The sequence below is a fragment of the Lepisosteus platostomus genome, chromosome 7, assembly GCF_059453375.1.
Source record: "Lepisosteus platostomus isolate fLepPlt1 chromosome 7, fLepPlt1.hap1, whole genome shotgun sequence".
Lineage (NCBI taxonomy): Eukaryota > Metazoa > Chordata > Actinopteri > Semionotiformes > Lepisosteidae > Lepisosteus > Lepisosteus platostomus.
Genome location: NC_142617.1, coordinates 49,037,990 through 49,058,323, shown reverse-complemented (window position 1 = coordinate 49,058,323; position 20,334 = coordinate 49,037,990). Strand labels below are relative to the sequence as shown.

General features: G+C 40.7%; 1 protein-coding gene across 6 annotated transcripts in view; it reads left to right on the top strand.

Annotated features, from left to right (window-relative positions):
- nedd4a (NEDD4 E3 ubiquitin protein ligase a) overlaps window positions 1–20,334 on the top strand; it is a 48,473-nt gene that overhangs the window by 11,249 nt on the left and 16,890 nt on the right. For 4 of the 6 annotated variants that reach the window (XM_088640939.1, XM_088640937.1, XM_088640938.1 and 1 more), the window contains one exon: window positions 3,556–3,609. In XM_088640939.1, coding sequence (XP_088497065.1) covers window positions 3,556–3,609 — 54 coding nt within the window. Of the gene's footprint in view, window positions 1–3,555; window positions 3,610–5,624; window positions 7,773–20,334 lie in introns of those variants that run through there. The other 2 variants (XM_088640935.1, XM_088640936.1) reach the window with 2 other exon arrangements.

Below are 20,334 nucleotides of genomic sequence, written 5' to 3'. Positions count from 1 at the left end.
ACAGTAATGTATATGGAGTGGAGGTAGGATGTTTCCTGAGGCATGATTTGGACTCCATTCAAAAGAAATTCACCCAGGACTTGCTGAAGGATATGTAGGTTGGATCTGAGGCTAGTTGGACTTCACAAGCTAAAATATTTTAGGGACTGGCGTAGAGTTTCATGTGTTGTTGGATGTATTTACAGTGTTCTCTGGACATGCTGAAATTAGGCTGCACGTTAGCCAGATAGTTTTATAATGATTGCCATGTGAAAGGATGTGGTGTCTAGGCACCACATGGTTGTTTGAAGAGTATTAATCTGTGTTCGGGCAAATAGGATTAAGCTGGTGAGATGAGCTCTTGGAGTGTCTTTGCCTGCAGTGATCTGTATTAGGACTCCTGCTCATTAACACCGTTTAAGGGGGATTCTGGTGTAGAGGCGTTCAGTCATAATCCCACAGATGGTAGCCTCACACCATTGGCTTCTCGGCCAAACACAGACACCAAATGTCTGAACCTGCGGTTCCTCTCATTCTCATTCTGGTATGTACAGTTTCTAAGATCTAGATTCTGATGAGATACTGTTGAAATTCAATTTTACAAAAGACAGAATATGTATAATATGATTAGCATACACTGAAGAACTTGCAAAGGAAATTCTAAGAAGACATCAATGAAATTAAAGATATTAGGGCATTCACTTGTCACACTACATTTAATTTAGACATTTGGATTATTTTTGCAGGTAGAAAGAGACAGTACAAATGTAAGATTGGATGTGTTAAAGTTATGAAAAAGACTTAAGTGTTCATGTTGATAGATCATTCAAAACTTTAAGACTTTTCTAGATCTAGAAAAAAATCATGTCACAAGAATATATACTTAAATCTGAAGTTAAAATTGTACAGTACACTAATAAGACTGCATTTGTATTATTGTGTACAGTTTTGGTTACTCTTGAATCAATAAAGAAATGTTCTGCATGGACAGAGAAAAAAAGGCGAAGAAGTAACACTGAAAATTCTAGCATTCAAAATTCTTGAAGGCCCTAACACAGTTTTCATAAAAAAATGAAAACTGTGTTAGGGCCTTCCTCAGAGCTGGAAGCTAAACACAAACCAGAGGGCACAAGTGTAAACTGTATATAAAACTGAGAACAGGAGGCCTTTATACAAAGGGTTGTTGGGGTCTGGAACATACTATCCAGCCATGCATGGCTGGTTGAAGTCGGTACTCTGGCTTCTTTCAAGAAATGCTGAATGAGATCATCGAATCGGTTATAGCTTCAAAATGGTGTTGTCTATTCCGTAACCCCTTTTATTTTCTTAGAGTTATTTATTTTTAGCTTTACAACAAGATAAACATCTGTTTATTTTTTCCCTTCCTTTTGGGTATGGGAAACACTAAAATGCACAGCAAGCTGCTGATAAAAGGATCTGATTCCAGAGTGTGTTCCCTTTAAATTTTTAATAATGGTAGTATAACTGTAAGAGATTAACAGGTGTGAAATTCAACATTTTTATGTCCCCATTAAGCAGTCAGCTATTTTGGTGTGCTTGTTAGAGTTCAGATTTGCATCTGGTCAAAGGTTTAGGGTTACGCATTAAATCGTACAGTTTTAAAGACATGAAATAATGCCAGTGTGGTAATTATAGATTTAGCTGCCTGAGAGCTACTCTGTGTCTTGTAGTGTCAGTGAAGAGGAGTGAGTAGGACTCTTGATTCCTAACTGGAAGGTTGTGGGTCCAAATCCTAGCTGGGGCACTGCTGTTGTACCCTTGAGCGGGGTCCTAGCTTCAGTAAAATTCCAACCCTGTACAAATGTACACGGCTTTGAATAAAAGTGTCAGCCAAGTAAATTAAATTATTCAGAATACTTCCATTTCTTGGCCAGCAACCATATTACCCTGCAGCTCTCAACTGGCTACCCACTGAAGCTAAGCAGGGTTGAGCCTGGTCAGTCTGGTCTTCCCAGGAGGGAAGGCACCCTTCCTGTGGTCTGTGTGAGTCCTAATGCCCCGGTATAGTAGTGGGGACACTATACTGTAGTGGGTGCTGTCTTTCGGATGAGATGTTAAACCGAGGTCCTGACTCTGTGGTCATTAAAGATCCCTGGGCATTTCCCGATAAGAGTAGGGAGTTATCCTAGTGTTCAGGCCAAATTTCCCCCCAAATTGTCCCCATGTATGATTGGGTTGCCCCTGCCCTGCGATGGACTGGCGTCCCGTCCAGGGTGTACCCTGCCTTGCGCTCGTTGCTTGCCAGGCAGGCTCCGGCTTCCTGCAACACCGTAAGGTATAAAGTGGTTCGGCAAATGCCATGACATGACTTCCATTTCCTCAGTGCACAGTAGCTGTTAGCAGTGAGAAAACCGAATCACCAAGTTGAGAAATGACCAAAATTTAGTGGCCAGACTTTTTTCTGGATTGGAGGTCTGTGCGAAAGTAAGAGAAAGAGGAGCCATACCTCATGGTGGACAGAGAAAGTAACCCTGAACATGCTTAATGAACATCAACATGTTGAGCTGCTTGTAAACTCCTTATTTACTCTTTAATCAGTGTAAAGCCAACTTCAGGGTCTTTCCTCCCCCCACATCCCAAATAATGATATAATTCCACAATAGCCACCTCAGAGGCTTCAGCCTTTCTTTAGGCAGAACACTGTTTGAATTTGTGGACTTTTGGGATGCATTTGTCTTGTTTTGGGTACTGAATGGATTGAAATGGTCTCCTGCCTTTCCAGTGCTTACAGATAAATGCACTGGTTTGGAAATTAACTTGAACGGTTTCTTTTGTTTTGTTTGTTGTCAGATAAATGTTAAAAATGTCCACCAAAGGGGTGTAGGCCTAATATTTCATTACAGTGCTGTCTTTCTTTCTGCCAGTGTAATATTTATTTTCACATGCGTCTAGACAAAGTCTAGACAAAATAACATGAAAGGCTAATGTTTTTTTTTTAAATTTTGCATAGTGTCCACTACAAAACAGGAATTCTGATAATAGAATTTCTTAGAGAGAAAGGAAAATGTGAAGTGGATGAGAAAAAGAGTTCATGTTACTCTCTGTGTGTATAAAACAAAAACGGTAGCAAATGAACATAGAGTATGTCTCACTTCATACTGTTTCTTTATTGTGTTATTGTCTACCTGATATTTGTTTGAAATGTATTAAATTCTACTTTATGTGAAAAACAAAGATATGATTCAGTACAGGTGGCACAAAGGCATTGTGGTTAGCATTCCTACCTCGCACTGCTGGGCCCTGGGTTCAGTTCTGGACCTGGGGTGCTGTCTGCCTCGAATTTGTGTGTTCTCCCTGCGTTCACTTGAGTTTCCTCCAAGTGCTCGGGTTTCCTCCAACAGTGCAAAGACACAATTGGCCCTGGTGTGAGTGTGTGTGTGTTTCTGTGTGTGCCATGTGATGGACTGGCGTCCTGCCTTGTGCTCATTCCTTGCTGGGATAGGCCTGCAGCCCTGAATTGGATGAACTGGTTTGAAAATGGATGGCTGATTAAATACATACATTTGCTATTCACTGCTTGTGTACAGCATGTAAATACCAATCTCTTTCTTTCAGGTTCATCCCCGAAAGCACCGCTTGCTCTTTGAAGTGTTTGATGAAAACCGTTTGGTAAGTTTATTGTAAACCATAGTCATGTTTTCCATTCACAAAGCCCATTATAACTCTTCATTTTTTATATATTTGTATTCATGTATTTGTTGCTGTGACTGCGGATAGAAAATTGTGTAGTTCTTCCTGCATTTTATTTTTGTTAGGAGTTTGAGAATAATTATTTGAGAATAATTACACGTGCTGGACTTTTCAGAAAAACTGACACCTTTCACACATTAGAGTGCTATGCAACGAATTAGATAATCTGGCTGGATAATTGACTGTAGTTATTTTATCATCTTTTTTAATGTGAAAAATCATTTAGTAATACTGTCAGATTTCTAAGACAATAACTACGTAGTGGAGTGTGCTAATGCTGTGAACGTTTTTAGCTTTTCATATCCTTCATTACAAAAATATTTCAGGATTTTGAGTATGCTAAAAATAACATTTTCTTTGACTTGGTGTATTTCTCAGGCTTGATTTTACAACAAGGGTGTGTTTTTGTAACATCTAGAAGCAGTTTCAAATACTAAGTTTTTGGATAAATGTCTCTTTGTATATAGTAGCATGGAGTTCTCATCGGTTGTGAATTAATCAAAACCTAAATGAAAAATATAAGGTTTAGAAGTATATCTTTTTTTTTTCTTGTGAACCCATGGGCTATGCCTAAAAATATCTCAGCTATTTGGTGTGTTAACTTGCAATGAATGACCCAGTATACCTTTTATTGCATTTTATTGCTACAAAATGCAGGTAAGGGAAATGGAATATGCTCGGGGGTGTTATTAAAAGTGTAAATTAATGTGTTGTCAGCACATTAAAAGCAGTAAAGTATGAACATGAAATGTTTTTTTTAATGTTACTGGCCACTGTACTAAATTACCATAAAGGTTAAATAAACTCCCACATAGGAAGATGGCGTTCTGTTTCTTATTAGCTAAGGAACCTTTCTCACTAAGAGTTAATAATAATACTGTTCTTTTTTATTCCTCTTTGTCAGTCCTATTGTTTAATATGGCAAGAAACTTTTTTGCAAATATGCAAGGAAAAAATCTGTAAGGGGAATATACATGATTTAATTCACAAATGCTCTGCAGCCTTGAATAATGAACAGATGTTGAAAGTGTACGTGGAGGAAAAATTTATAGATGGAGTTTGGGTCTCCTCAGATGTTACTAGTGTGTTTGGACACCCCAGATTTAAAGAAAGTTGTATAGGCTGTGAGATATTTGGAACCATTCTCAAGAGGAAAATCCAAGTGGTGGTTGACAAGTCTGGTGAGAACATGGCAAGCTCTTCAGTTTCCCAGCTCCAACATTTGGTGTTGGCTTTGATTAATACTTAAAGCGGGCAGGTGGTTTGCCAGTTGTGGAATGACGGATATTTAAGAACACCCTACTGAGAATCTTCCAGGGCTCACTGCATAATAAGGGGGTGAGCAGTCTTGACGTTGCCTTTAAGTGAAATGGCTAAGGATTATCAAATAGGGTTCCGTTATGGGATATTTCCATCGGCTGAGTCTTTTAGAGGTGCTAATGGGTACATCAGTGTTGAGTGCCGTGTCAATTTGTGTCAGGAAGTGTTGCTTCCTCTCTGTAGGGTTTAAATATGATTCCCAGTTATTTAGCTCAGACAAAAGAAATATAAGGATATACAGTAGCATAAGTAGATAGACAGTAGAAAGGGTTTCAGATGTCAGTAGATGTGGTGAATGTTTTCCTAAGATATTCCGTAAAAAGAATAAATTATTTTTTAAGGTTTTGAATATTCATACTGAAAACGTTATTTAGTTTTATGTTGGGCTTTATTAGGGCAGTGAAATGGATGATTTTCAGCAAAACAAGTTTCATAGCTGGGGTAACTCATTGGAGAATGCTTAGTGTAAACATCGCTACTTCAAGTGCTTTATCTGTTCATCAAAGGGCTTCACAGGAAAACAGACATCATTTTACAAGCGTAGTTTGTTTGCAGTTAGTAATAACTACCAGTAGCTTCCTGCATATTTGCACAATCCCAGTGGTTTCCTAGTATGGATAGTATTTGGGAATTCAATCCTTGGTTTGATACTGAATTATGCTGGACCTCATTCTTCCTGATTTCCTGTAATTCTATCCCAACGGGTAAAAATATTAGTGGTGTTACGGCGCAGCAAAGAAACTTCAGACACATTGCTGCTTAAAGCAGTTCTAAAGACTCGGCTGGCCTGGAGCAGAAGAGAGAAGTACTGTGGCGCTTGAATGTGAAATGCTAGAAGATTGTTTTTTTTGGGCTGGATTCGTTCGTGCAAATTGGAGAAGGTATAATTGAAGCGAGGTTTTGGCTTGGGTTCAGTACAGCAGCTGAGCTCTGCCTTTAAAGTTGCTACAATGCGGTTCTCTGTGACTGAATGTACCTTGGCTCCTTAAAGATACAGACCATTAGGATTTGTGCAGTCTCAGGAGCTATTCGTTTGGTTGTGCTTACACTTCAGAGTTCATCTGACCTCCCTGGCTAATAACTTCAGTACAGCCACGAGAGGAATGTAAGTTGTCACTGGAGCTATTTCGGCTATGTACAGCTACTAATGATTGTAATCACAGAACAGGATCCGAAGCAGTTGCTTTGCTTCTTTTCAAGTGGGTTTTGCTATGCCTTCCACTCGCTTACAGGATTAGAAAGTAAGACAAATGGCACAGCGGCTTCGCTTGCATTTTGCAACCAGAAGGAGCAACACTGACCCTTTATCGGAGACCTGCAGCAATGGCGTGGAGAAAAACTTCAGCGTGTCCTCCCAGAGCCCTTCAGAGAGCACAGGGCAGAGTTTGATTCAAATGAAGGTAACTCCAGGGCAGCTGGCTTTGCCTCCCTTGTCACCAGAGTTTGGAAATTTACAGCGCTGCTCATCTGTCTTTATACCAAAGGTAAACAACAGCAAAAAGAGCACTTCTTTGCAAATTTCCCTGCAGCCTCGCAAACTGAACGGAGAGCTGGAAAGTTGCATCAGCCCTGCGGCTGTTCATGATGGCTGTTTTATTCGTGCTTCAGGTGAGGGAAGAACTTGTTCAAACAGCAAACTTGTCAGTGATGACACAGGTGCTATTCCTCACTATCCCGCTGCTGATCATGCTTCCTGTAATGAAGGTGAGTTTGGATCTTGTCTGACTGGTACCAGGAATGAAGGCACCTCTTTCAGCTCTGGCGCAAATGAAAGCAGCACAAGCAGTGGGGATTCTGCGTCATGTGCGAGCCCAAGCATTGATGGAGGTTCCTGCAGCAGCAGCACAACTAGCGATGCGGGGTACTGCAGTAGTAGCAGTACATTTTTCGAACCTGACATCCCTGAACGCCCAGCAGGGCCTGAAAGAACTTTCACGAGACGAAAGGCCAAGGTACCGCTGAGGCGCTGCTCCTCCTTAGTCATTTTCCCACGGAGCCCCTGTAACACGCCGCCAGCCTCTCCAGTTAGCCCTGGGCCTGCACCGATGCGTGGTCCATACCAAACCTCCCACCAGTTCTCACTGACTGCCGGCGAGTCTGCACAAGAGGACGATCAGATTGCATCCAAAGGCTCCATCGCAACAGCGCTCAGTGGCTTGCGGTTGTCTAAAAGCAGCTGTCCCACTGTGGAACTCAGGGACATAAGGCCACTGCATCTCAACACACCAGTGCCAGATAAACCCAGGGAAACTGACATTGGTCAGGACTGTACAGCTGTTTGTGACCGATCAGAACGACACGCGAGCATTTTGTTGCATTTCTCTCGGCAACGGGCAGTTGCCCAGGGGAGCGTGAGGACAATGACACAGGGGCAGCACAGCACTTCTGAGCAAGCTGTTCAAGGGCCGGGACTCGAAACTGAACCGCTGTGCCGCCACATTAAACTCGTCCGAAGCACATCGGCATATCTCCCCTTGCAGAGGAGTCCTGACTACCAAGTTGGCTTTAGGGCAGAAGACAAAAAGGAAGGAAACCAAGGTCGTCATCATGCTCTGCAGAGGAGCCTTTCCCTTGAAGTGCCATATCAACATATTTCATGCCATGTTTCCAATCCCAGGAGACATAATTCGAAGACGGGACCCCCTCATGTACACATTCATTTGTCCCCTGGGGCTGAAGGAAGGGTCTGTGGTTCCCTGAAGGAAATAAACAGAAACTCAAAGGCTGACAATGATACTGGCAGCCCTGGCAAAAGGGACAAGGTAAGCTGCTTTGTTCATGTTCCTGGTCTGTACAGAAGAGTAAAAAGGTCTCGAGGTTCAGTTCCCTTTGTCACGAGACAAAGTTTACATGTAATCTTTCAGCACAGTCTGGTATCATAAATGGGAAGTTGTGTTTTAGATAGCTATGTGAAACAGTTGCCCGTAAAACTGTTTGCCCAGCTGTCTAAATGGGTACCAGTGTAAGGTGGTGTGGGAAAATAACATCAACCGAAAAATAAATACACATTATAGTTTCAGAATAGTATTAAACACCTCTGCTCTTTTATCTAACATTCATGCAGCAAATACAGTAGAGTGCCTGCCGTGCACCGATTATGTGCACCAGATTTTTACTGATCACTCATGAGAAGAAAACCGAGAACAACAGATGGTTACAAGATGGTGAGGAAACTGTTGATAAAGGTTTATGGTGATTGAGTCCGTCTTTTGGTTCTGCCACAATGTCAGTGTTAATGTGTCATTTTGACTTGGAAAAGAAACATTTCATTCTTAGTCGCTGCAGTTTAAAAACCACATCCCCTAAAAATTTCAGAAACCTGCTGAAGTGATAGGAGAACAAGTTGGTAACTTTTGTACTGTGCTCTTACCTCGGTTGCTGTTTGCGGTTCTGCATTTGATTTCATTGTAAGAACAAAGACTGCCAGCTAACTCTGCAATACACAGACCGTCTGTGAGCTACCTTCAGGTGTGTGTCAGTGGCGTATCCTTCGGGAACAGAAACCGTAGCCACTTTTTATGTCTGTGATTAACCTCTTGTGTTGCAGTTTGCAAAGAATTTGGTTAATAAATGACAAAACACTTAAGTTGCCTTTTGTAAAAGCAGCAGGATAGAGTAGGAGCTGTAGCTCAGTTTTAATGTTGATGCAGTTAGGCTATACACAGCTGCTGCAAACATAGTTGAAATGTTTTTTAAAGAAAAAATGTAAAACTAGTACACACTTGTTAGAATACTTATTTTTTATTGTGATGTTTTGGGTCTTTAAATTAGTAATAAACCCTTCTACAGTGTTCCTCCTAAAGTAAAGCAATAAATTAAAAGGAGTAAGTCTTTAGCCAGTGGGAATGCAAGTACTGTTTCTCCAGTTAAATGTCACAATTCAAAACATAGGTCCTGTATTGTAGAATAGATACTCAGGCGCTCTAGTGCAGTTTTATCAAGGAATAGATTTATATCCCTTAATTACACAGATGTGAAATATGAGCATTTGCATAGTTACAATCGGCTCCTATGAGCACTGGATATTTGAAGCCAGTACCTGTTGGTTAAATAGCTGTGAAAGTAATTTTACCTCATCTAGAACATTAAACAATACCAATGTGGACAAACATTTGATGGGAGTTGAAAGTTCAGCTTTATTAATTTTCATGAAGGATGTTAAATACTTAAATCAACCCCTCCTGATCCTGTTTTGGAAATGAAGTAACTAATGTGAACACAGATGGCTTTCCTTTATTATTCTGTTAACACTTTTTGCGTGCACACTTCATATATTTATTCTAATTATAGCTGTGAAAAGAGACCCCGCCTATAAATAAACAGCCTCAGAAGTATGTCTCTTGACTCCAGATAGTCTGGCCCATCACAGCGATACACAAGCCCTGGATTCAAATTTAACAGCTTGATATTAGAGTAGCTCTCAGCCATGTCAGCCGTTTGTACACAGGGGTCATGAAATTATATCAGGGCCTGGGTGATGCAGCCCTGTGTCTGTGGCACACTAAAAGGGCTGCGTGCTGCTTTTCCCATGTGTCTCCCTGCCAGCCCATGGTTGTAAAGCACTGGGTAACAGACTTTCTGTGTTTAACAGCTTGTCACGACCTGCTGCATTAGGAACTGGCTAGAGGAGTCACTTGCATTGCAGTTGCAAGTGCTAAAATACAGTTTAAAAATGTTGAACAACTGCTCAATGTTTCATTTCTATTTCAGACTTCTTGTAAATAATAAAATAATAAAAAGATCCTATCCTATTGCAGGATGAAGTGATTCTTATTTCTATTCTTAATTTTTATAGCAAGGGTGTGTGTATGGTAGTGTATGGAGCATATCTGGAGTTTTGTTATGCTCTGTAAAATACTGTTTTAGTGTTGTCTTTGTGACCTAGAATGAAGTCAGCACCTTAAGAATGTTTTTATTGATAGGACAGCCTATAACATTCATGTTTAAGATCTTACCTATAAATCCTTCAGGTCTGTATGAATCTTCCAGATTCATTACATCTGAGTTTACAGCTTAAAATGGTAATATTGGGGAAAAAAGGCAAATTCCACCTCTGTTACTGTTTATATTGTTTTTATGGTTTTTAGCTGAAATGCTCTGCACATAGAAGATCAAGCGATCACAGAGTGTTAACAGTTACTGCCGTTAGATGATTACTGCTTTAGCAGGTTTGAATTCCTGTGTTTTCTGTGCTGAAACTTCTGCAGTAAAACTGCCTGTTCCTGGCAATCTAGCGTGACGAGAAAAATGGCACTGCCTTTTTTTTTTTTCCAGTGCCCTTACAGATCAGCCATGCAAAGAGCCCTTTGTTGTTTTAAATTGGAAACTGGCCCCAGTCACTTTTTCTGTGGCTACTGGGAAGAAATGTAGTCTGTCAGCATTGTGCAGAATGTTGATGTCTGGGTGTTTCAACAGGAAGAGTGTTGGTTTTTATAAGGAATCCAATGAAGGCTTTATTTTTTTAAACAATAATAGTGACGATCAATGATTTTATCATTTCTATAGGAGTTGATACTTTATATTTCTTCCCAATAAAAATCTTTCAGGTTCATGCTTTCAGCGTTTACCCTAACAAGGGCAGAGCGATCTAAAGACCACCATTTCCTCTTTTCCTCCACCTTCTATTCCTTCTTAGTATTATGTATACAAGAGAATAAAAAGTAAACACAACAGGCCTCGACATTCTCTTCATGCTCATACCATTGTTGTTAAATTTTACTAAAGATCTCATCTGAAAATGTCTGCATTTATTGTTTAGCCTAGCACTGTAAATACAAAGACTAGTTAATGTTTATCCTGGTTTTTTTAAGCTGAATACATGTTAATTAGAAATAGTCATGAAAGAGAGGTACAGTGTGAGTTAATTTAGGAATAGTAGGGTTTTAATTCTTAGAAGTTACAAGTTACAATTCTTAAAAGTTAAAACAGTTTCAAATCCTGGCTCATCACTGCCAATAGTATTGCCTTCAATAGAATATATTTTTCTCTTACTAGGTCATGGGATTTTTTACTTCTTGAAAATAAAGTATGTTGGCTATAGCACAATATGTTTGTTACTGTAATCTCTGTTAATTATTTCTAAGCTCTCTGCTTTCCCGTTTATTCTGTTTCATTCTGTATTGTATCTCTTGGTTATACATTGTAATGTATATTTCTTGGTGCTTACTCACGTTTAAGAGGGTGAATTTGCACTTACTTTATTGCCTCATAGATTCAGCTGTTTTTCTTTGTCACACCTTCAAAGAAGAGACGGAACTTACAGACTTTTAGTTGACAGAAGAATATCTGCATTGATTTGTAAAATAAATTATTTGAAATGCTCTAGGATTTATATGTGATCTGCTGCTGAAATGGCAATTCACAAATAAATTTATGTACATATTTCCCAATTTCTTTTTTTTTCTTTTTTCCCTGCTGAAATGCTCCCTGAAAACAGTTCCTTACCACTTACTTCCACGTGCTTTTTGGAACTGAACTGCTTAATAAGCATCTAACAAAGCTGACTTTGTCCCAACTTTGCTTCCCCATCTTTCTGTGAATTTCCTTCCTCTCAACAAAACCTTGATCTACCCTGACAATTCCAGTACCCCAGCAGCCCACTCCCATGCTTGTATCCTATCCCATTCCCCTGCTCTTTCTAAATGTGGGGTCACAGGATTGCTTTTGTCCTTTCTGGGCATGCTTTGCCCCAGATGCATCATTGGTGAAATTTCCTCTTCTTCTCTTTTCTCCTTCTCCTCGCTCTCCCATCTTTTCCTCCACCTTCAGCTATCATTGTGACTGTCCACTGCAGCTCCCATTCTGCCTAGCTCTTACCTTGCTTCTTCTGTGGTCTCATGCCTGTAAGCCCAGAGAATGTGTCAATGCAGACCCTACACTCTTCCCTGCATGTACAGCACCTCATTCCTTCTATCCACCCAGTTCTCACCTTGCCCCCTCCTCCCTCCCCCATGTCTGGCTCTCCCTCATGTTTTGGCAGGCTAGATCTAACCTGCACTTGAAAAATGAAAGAGCTCTAAATTGCTCACTGTCTTGTCACTGTCTTCTACCAGCAATCTTTGTAAGCTTGTCTCAGACTTCTCCTTTTTTCTCATCCCTCTTTGTCTATGATCTCCTGATTCTGTCTTCTCCTGAAATCTTCGCCTTAACTTTTTCTTGAAAATGCTGACATCTGCAAGCTCTTTAACACTTCAAAACGCCTGCATAACACCTTTCTTAAAAATGTCTCCCTCCCTTTCTAAAACCTTCAAATGTTTCTATCTCCTCTGTCTTTCTATAGCACTCACTACATGGTCCTTGCATGTCTGGTTTTCATTTGACAGAAACTAACTTTTCTGTTTCCGATTCCTTTCATTCAACTGAATTTCTGGTGTTGCTCACACATAGTTCTCCTGGTCTGCTGTAACCACCTGCTCTCTATTTCTTACTCTCTATCCACTAGTGTCCTCCATGTTTCGATAATGGATCCCTTTATATCTATACTCCTTTTACCTGAGTCCTCTCATCTCTTCCCATGACTTTTGTATCACTAAAATTGATCATGTTCAAATATGTCTCTTTTCCCTTTTGACACTCATACATCCTCCCATATCGCTGCTAATCTCGCAGATTACATCTCTTGGATGCACTTTCGTCATCTTAAATCGATCCTTTTAATGCCAGCTCCCCTTGTCTGCTTCAATTACATTTCCCACTGCTTTTTCTGAGCAACATTTACAGAATCTGCCTCTTATTTACTAATTATTCTAAACAAGTCTTAGTCCAAACTCTGGTACTTTCCTCCATAGACATCTTCCACCCACTACAACCTATCCAGATTCTGTGGCTTGCCTTGCCTTTTCTCTTTCTAACTTTGTCATGCTGCTACATTACTCCATAGTTTTCCTGTTGATGTAGGCATCTGATTCAAAACCCTGATTCCTGACAGTTCTGTGTTATTCATGTCACAGTTCACTCAAGGGGGAATGCAGATTCCACCTCTGCACCCAACTTCGAGACACTTGTCTTTTTAATGCCGCATAACACCATACCAGAGGTTCAGCGCACATTGGAAGAGAGGTGCATCCCTCAACAAACAGCACCACATGTCTGCCAGTGCCCGGGAGGCCACTGGGGTTTTCTGAGAGCCAAGAGTTCTCTGGCCAACTAATCCTACCCTAGCCTCTGTGGCGCTGTGCCAGGTGTGTGCTGCGACTTGGGGGATATCTGTCACAGCCATGACCCCAGCTCGACCACATACCCACTACACTTCTCTTCCATCAGCTTCTTCCATTCCTGTGCTGCAGTGACCGACCCACAGAAATCTGCACCGCTCTGTGTCCATCTTGGACACCTTCTCAAGTCTCACCTGTTTAAACAACCCCTGTGATCTCACAGATACTTTCTGAAATAACTTCCTATTGCACTGATGTTTTTAATTCTCAACTGGTAATTGTTCTCATTCACTGCAAACTTGAAATATTGTCCAACTGATTTTTTACTTTAATCCTGAGAAAGTCATTGGACTGACAGGTTATGGGTTCTAGCCTCTACTATGGACACTTCTGCTGCACTTTGATATGTTACCACAGTAAATTTTTGCTGCAAGTCATCTGTGTGGAGTCCTATCTAGGTGTTATGAGTTACTGGTGCTCTGGTATGGACTTTACCTGCATATCCACAGTATTTGTATACTGTTTTTACCACTTCCATTTTGTGTGAGTGGAACTTGTGTTGCTCTTCCAGGTTGTGAAAGACACATTGTTATTGTGTTAATTCCACTTATTTTTTGTCTGATTTGTTCTTTGTGTGATTTCACACACAATGTAAATTTAGGATATATTGTAAGTCTGCTGTGCAAGTAATGAGCAAAACAGTACCTGTGAAAAATGTCACACGACAAACTTTTGTTTTACTGGCATGGTTAAAATTTAACAGGCAAATAATAAAAAGCGGATTTCATTTGATACTGGACTGTATTTCTGGTTTGCTAAATGTTAGCCAGCAGTGCAGACTCTTGAGATTCTACTGCTAACCCAGTGGCACACAGTGTGCGTGGATGTTTGCAGTAGCTGGGCAATTGGCAAGAGACCTATTGTTTTCCTGCTCTGCTTGATAAACGGTAATCATGTTCTAATGTAAATGGCTAACAGATGGCTGTGTGTTCTAATGCATTATTGCTGGTTTAAATGCACAAGATTGATTTTTCTCAGTTGCCATGGCAGATTGTGATCACCAAAGCCCTTAAAAAATTAGGTTTGATATTGCTTGTGCTGTATTCGTGTTGGAGATAGGATGGCATAGCAACAAGTTTGCATTGTATTCAGCTGTGTACTGTATTGTATTCGGCAGTTCTTGTTTTCAGGTATTGAAATTGCTGGCTGTTTTCCATTTAAAAAAGAATAACACTTTGAAGGGTGACCGCTTTCTTCAGTCAGTGTGTCAGCACAGTATGGAAAGAATCTACAGTAGATATCTATTTTTTAGACTATTACATTAGATGTAATGCATTCGATTTCTTTGAAAGGCCCATTTTACACCTGTAATTCTGCCTTGGGTGGGTAGAATGTTTTATGATAATTGCATCTGTCAGAGTGTTTTAATTACCATCTTGAGAACTTTCCCACAGTCATTGATCATTAGCCTGTCACAAATTACAATAATGTTTGAAACACAGTAACATACTGTTCCTTATGGTTTATGGACCTTGTCTGGCTGACTTGCAGAATTGTAAATGTTTAATTACCTAGCTGCTAATGGTTTGCGTTTCCTGCGTTTTACTGTACCCATGGTTTTATAATTAAAACATTGACATGCCATTCCTTGCCCTTTGATGCTATTAATTTACAGGCACATTCTTGACAGTGTTTAGAAGATGGTGTTTATTTATTTTTTCAGTATTCTTTACATGGCAAATCTTGGTCAAAATGTTGTGAAGCAGGTTTTGGTATTAGGAATGTTTTTACTGTTTTTATTTTAGAAATAGCCCAAATTCAGATGTATTTAAAGTCAAAAGTATAACATAATGCAAAACGTATAGTATATGTAAAATGTAATAGTTGTCCTATGAATACACAAACTTTTAATTGCATAGTAATGCTTTATTAAAATTAGCTTGAGTTGACTTTGGTAGACTGGATTACAATAGTATATTTATGACATAAAACCAGTCACTAGTGCCATAGCATGGTCTGTTATGGTGTCCAAATATTGTGCATCTCGCAGGGCTGTATGGGAGCACATATTCACATATTGTATGGGAAGGGTAGTATCTACTGAGCACTGCCACTAGGGAAGGTAAAAAGATCATACAATCTTACTGCTTACACACTGTTTCAGCTGAATGTCATGTGTCTCTACTGTTGGCACGTTTTATGTTTTGTAGAGAAGTTTATTTACCATGCTGTACATAAGTCATTACCTTTTAAGATCTCTAGACATCTGGATTTGGGCTATATTAACATCATTGTGAAGCTGATTGCAAAGCATTCTTTTTTTTAAAGATTGGTTTTCAGATAGCTTTCTGGAACAAAACAGATTGCTTTATGTAGTTGCTGGTTTGGCTTTTAAAAAACAGAGGCCCCCAGCTAATTAGAAACTTATGTTGATGCTAAACACATTTCATCGTGACATTTTAATGCCAAGTACTTTTTTCGGTTATCTGATTTTCATGGATCTGATTTATCTTGCATACAGACATTGATATCAAAGGTCTGGCTAAAAGCAAGAGGAATTTATCGATTATGTAACACTATGAATTTCAAAGATAACATCAGTGGGTCTTTTTAGTGTTTTTATTTCTTTAGTACCATCTTTCTCATTTATACCCTTGTCATTTGAGATTTATTTTCAGTAATGTGTGCGTTCATTTCAGTGTACATTTGCAAATACGTTCTTATTTTCCCAATGAGTTTTTTGTGAACGAGCTAAAAATATTTTGATCCAGTATTAAAACATTTAAATCGGAAATCTTATTCATTAACCCAAAGAGATGTTGCTCTGTGTTTTTCAGCAATAATGTAATTTGCTTGTGGATTGAATGTGAATAATATTGTTTTATTTTAGATATGTAATTCTCTAGTAGACACCATAAATGAATGGCAAACTGTAATTGATCAAATCTTTTTTTCTTAATAAGCAGTGGCATCCTATGTTTGTCTTTAATCAGCCACAGGGTGTTACAAATTATATTGTCCTCTTCACAGAGTTTGCCTTGCTATGAGGCCTGTGAAAATGTGTGAGGTTCTTTGCAGAGAGCATCCTTACCAGTCAGATATCCTGCAGCAGTTGAAGTAACAAGCAAAACCCCCCTGAATTACATTAACACAGGATACAATTTATTTCAATATTTGTTTTGAGTAATTATCATGAGCATTGAAATGGAAACACCGTTATCCACAGGCTCTCTGCTCAATCGTTATAGTTTGTGACGCACATTGAAAAAAGTAAGAGTACTGTGCAAAGAGAGCTTTGTTTGCTTTTTGTCATATTTGTGGCAGTGTATTTGGGTAATCTGCTTCTAAGAGAAGTTACTGGAGTTCAGGGCATCGATATTTCTTGTGAATACTTTAAGTAATTTAGAAGTTATTACATCTCATAAGCATCCTTCATATTGTGGTTCAGTGTCATTTAGGATACATTTGGGTGAATACTTATAATTCAGTTTTTGTGTTTGTGGGTTTTAGATTTACTATTTTCAGTGATCTAGCCCTGAATCAGATTTTGTGAATAAGTTATTTTTAGCATTCTGGTAAAGTCTGAACAACTGAATGTGGAGCCTTCAGTGTCTATTTTTATCATAGAAACACATTTATAGTAGTGGGAAAAAAACCTAGAAGATTGTGTTACTGCCATGCCAACATTTTTTTAAGCATCCAGGTCAGCACAAATAAAAAGGTTTACTTTGCATTGTGACCTTCTGTTAACTTTAACTGTACCACTGGAAGTGAAATATATTTTCTCTTTAAACTTTAAATGCTCTTTATTGAGGCCAATTAGAAACATCTTGAGGATACTCAAAATAAGTTAAAATGATAGTGTAGATTAAGCCTCCAAACAAGGAGACTACTGGCGGATCTTTTTTATGGCTCAGATTTGTTTATGTAAGCATTCTTACTTTATAAAACCATTTATGCATGATTATTAAAAAATAAAAATGAGAGCTATAGCTTTATTAAAGATCTGATTTTGGAGCTTGTTGGTAAAATTAAAATAAAAAAATAATAAAATGGGTTAAATGTGGCTAACCCGAGACTCATGTGAATACAAGACAACTCAGAAGTAGATCTAGCATTACAGACATTTTTACTTTTAATGGGCCTTATCACGTATATTCAGAGCTCAAAAAGGTTTAAATGCAGTCCAATGAGTATTGCTTAATGAAGTATTATTAATGATTCATTCCAGGCATTCAGTTCAACTTGTCTGTGTATGAACTAAGCTGTATTCCTAATATATTATTGTGCTGTCTCTTCCTTCTAGTATTTTCTGATACACATCCTTAATTATATCCTTCTGTAATCGGTTAGTACAAAGTATGACTTTTTATTTAATAAGAAATGAACCTAGCTGGATAATGCTTGATCAAGAAGGGCATTTATTTGAATAAGTGTGGATCAAATAGCATAGCTAGTGTGCTTTGAGGTGGAGATATTAATTTCAGTTAGTTCACTAAGTAAAAGATTACCTTTACAGCCTTGGAAATGCATGTAACCAGCTGGAAACAGTTTGAAAACTATTTGTTTCAAAAAACATACCAAAACTAACTTGGTCTTTCTCTCTGTTTTCCACTGTAATCGATTTTGAACTAAATGTACTATCACTTCATAATTATCTCTGACCTGGATGCAACAAAGGATGTTGTCTGTCTGGTGACAGAAGGGCACTGGCAGTGTATTATGATTTACTTAAACCTTAGAAGTTAAGAGTCTAGATTTGTCTGGTGAATTTGTGGTCTTATTTACTCAAGTAAAACACATTAAAAACAGAAAAAAATGAAAAGAAAGTAAACTGCCAGACTGCGGTTAATATCCTGTGGTTCTTAAGGATTACTAAGGGAATGTTGGTTAAACCTTATAAGTTTGCATTAAACCATGCCAGAGTGCTTGGAGGAACTTTTGTACTTGCCAAAATATGGGATTGTAAATATCTGGAAATATGACAATACACAATCTTTATCATGTTGTTAAATTGCTTGGCAAGTACATTGTAATCTAAATGTCTTTGTTTTTTTGCTGAGCATTTAAGAGCTTGTGTTTAGTTTATAATTGACAATGTTACATGCACAAATATACAGTATGACATTAATGTAAATAGCTTTAAGCATTTTTTACTGCCCTCTCAATAACAGGGAACAAACACAGACACTCCCTTGTTGCACACAAATTGGCTGTATACATTAAGCATTCTAGCTAGGCTGGGGGGATTGTATTTTTCTTGGCTACTGTGCTCAGAAATGGCAGGACCGACTAAATAAATCTTTTCATTGCTGAAGTTTGGCTGTATGATGTGTTAAAAGTATTTGCTTTTCTTGGTATTCGATGTATGCCATGTGCAGGTTTGCTATGTTTCCGAACTCATTGTATAACTCACAATGTTCAGCTCAAGGTGGAAAATTAAACTTTTTGCATATATTGTGAGCGTCCTTGTGTTAGTCTGTTCCATTTCTGAATCTGATATGTGAATACCATTTGTTGATTATTTCAGCTTGTTCATAATAGTTTGGAATATAAAAGTTTTTTTTTTTTACTTTGTGAGTGTTTTTAGCTAGTGAACAACATATTTGATATTGTTAGAAAAAATCTGAAACTGGACACCTGATCAACTGATTAAGGAGAATGATGACATGAATAAATGCTTTTCATCATTTCTGACAGACTCATTCCTATAAGGCTCATGCTTTTCATGTCATTCACTCTTCCTCCTGCCTCAAATCTGTTTCAGACCTGTCGCACTGCCCCTCTGCCTCGAGTCCCTCTCGAACCTCCCTGACACTGCCCCTCTGCCTCGAGTCCCCCTCGAACCTCCGTCACACTGCCCCTTTGCCTCGAGTCCCCCTCGAACCTCCCTGACACTGCCCCTCTGCCTCGAGTCCCCCTCGAACCTCCCTGACACTGCCCCTCTGCCTCGAGTCCCCCTCGAACCTCCGTCACACTGCCCCTCTGCCTCGAGTCCCCCTCGAACCTCCGTCACACTGCCCCTCTGCCTCGAGTCCCCCTCGAACCTCCCTGACACTGCCCCTCTGCCTCGAGTCCCCCTCAAACCTCCGTCGCACTGCCCCTCTGCCTCGAGTCCCCCTCGAACCTCCCTGATACTGCCCCTCTGCCTCGAGTCCCCCTCGAACCTCTGTCACACTGCCTCTCTGCCTCGAGTCCCCCTCGAACCTCCCTGACACTGCCCCTCTGCCTCGAGTCCCCCTCGAACCTCCGTCGCTTTGCCCCTCTGCCTCGAGTCCCCCTCGAACCTCCCTGACACTGCCCCTCTGCCTCGAGTCCCCCTCGAACCTCCGTCACACTGCCCCTCTGCCTCGAGTCCCCCTCGAACCTCCGTCACACTGCCCCTCTGCCTCGAGTCCCCCTCGAACCTCCGTCACACTGCCCCTCTGCCTCGAGTCCCTCTCGAACCTTCCTGACACTGCCCCTCTGCCTCGAGTCCCCCTCGAACCTCCGTCACACTGCCCTTCTGCCTCGAGTCCCCCTCGAACCTCCGTCACACTGCCTCTCTGCCTCGAGTCCCCCTCGAACCTCCGTCACACTGCCCCTCTGCCTCGAGTCCCCCTCGAACCTCCGTCACACTGCCCCTCTGCCTCGTGTCCCCCTCGAACCTCCGTCACACTGCCCCTCTGCCTCGAGTCCCCCTCGAATCTCCGTCACACTGCCCCTCTGCCTCGAGTCCCCCTCGAACCTCCCTGACACTGCCCCTCTGCCTCGAGTCCCCCTCGAACCTCCCTGACACTGCCCCTCTGCCTCGAGTCCCCCTCGAACCTCCGTCACACTGCCCCTCTGCCTCGAGTCCCTCTCGAACCTCCCTGACACTGCCCCTCTGCCTCGAGTCCCCCTCGAACCTCCGTCACACTGCCTCTCTGCCTCGAGTCCCCCTCGAACCTCCGTCACACTGCCCCTCTGCCTCGAGTCCCCCTCGAATCTCCGTCACACTGCCCCTCTGCCTCGAGTCCCCCTCGAACCTCCCTGACACTGCCCCTCTGCCTCGAGTCCCCCTCGAACCTCCCTGACACTGCCCCTCTGCCTCGAGTCCCCCTCGAACCTCCGTCACACTGCCCCTCTGCCTCGAGTCCCTCTCGAACCTCCCTGACACTGCCCCTCTGCCTCGAGTCCCCCTCGAACCTCC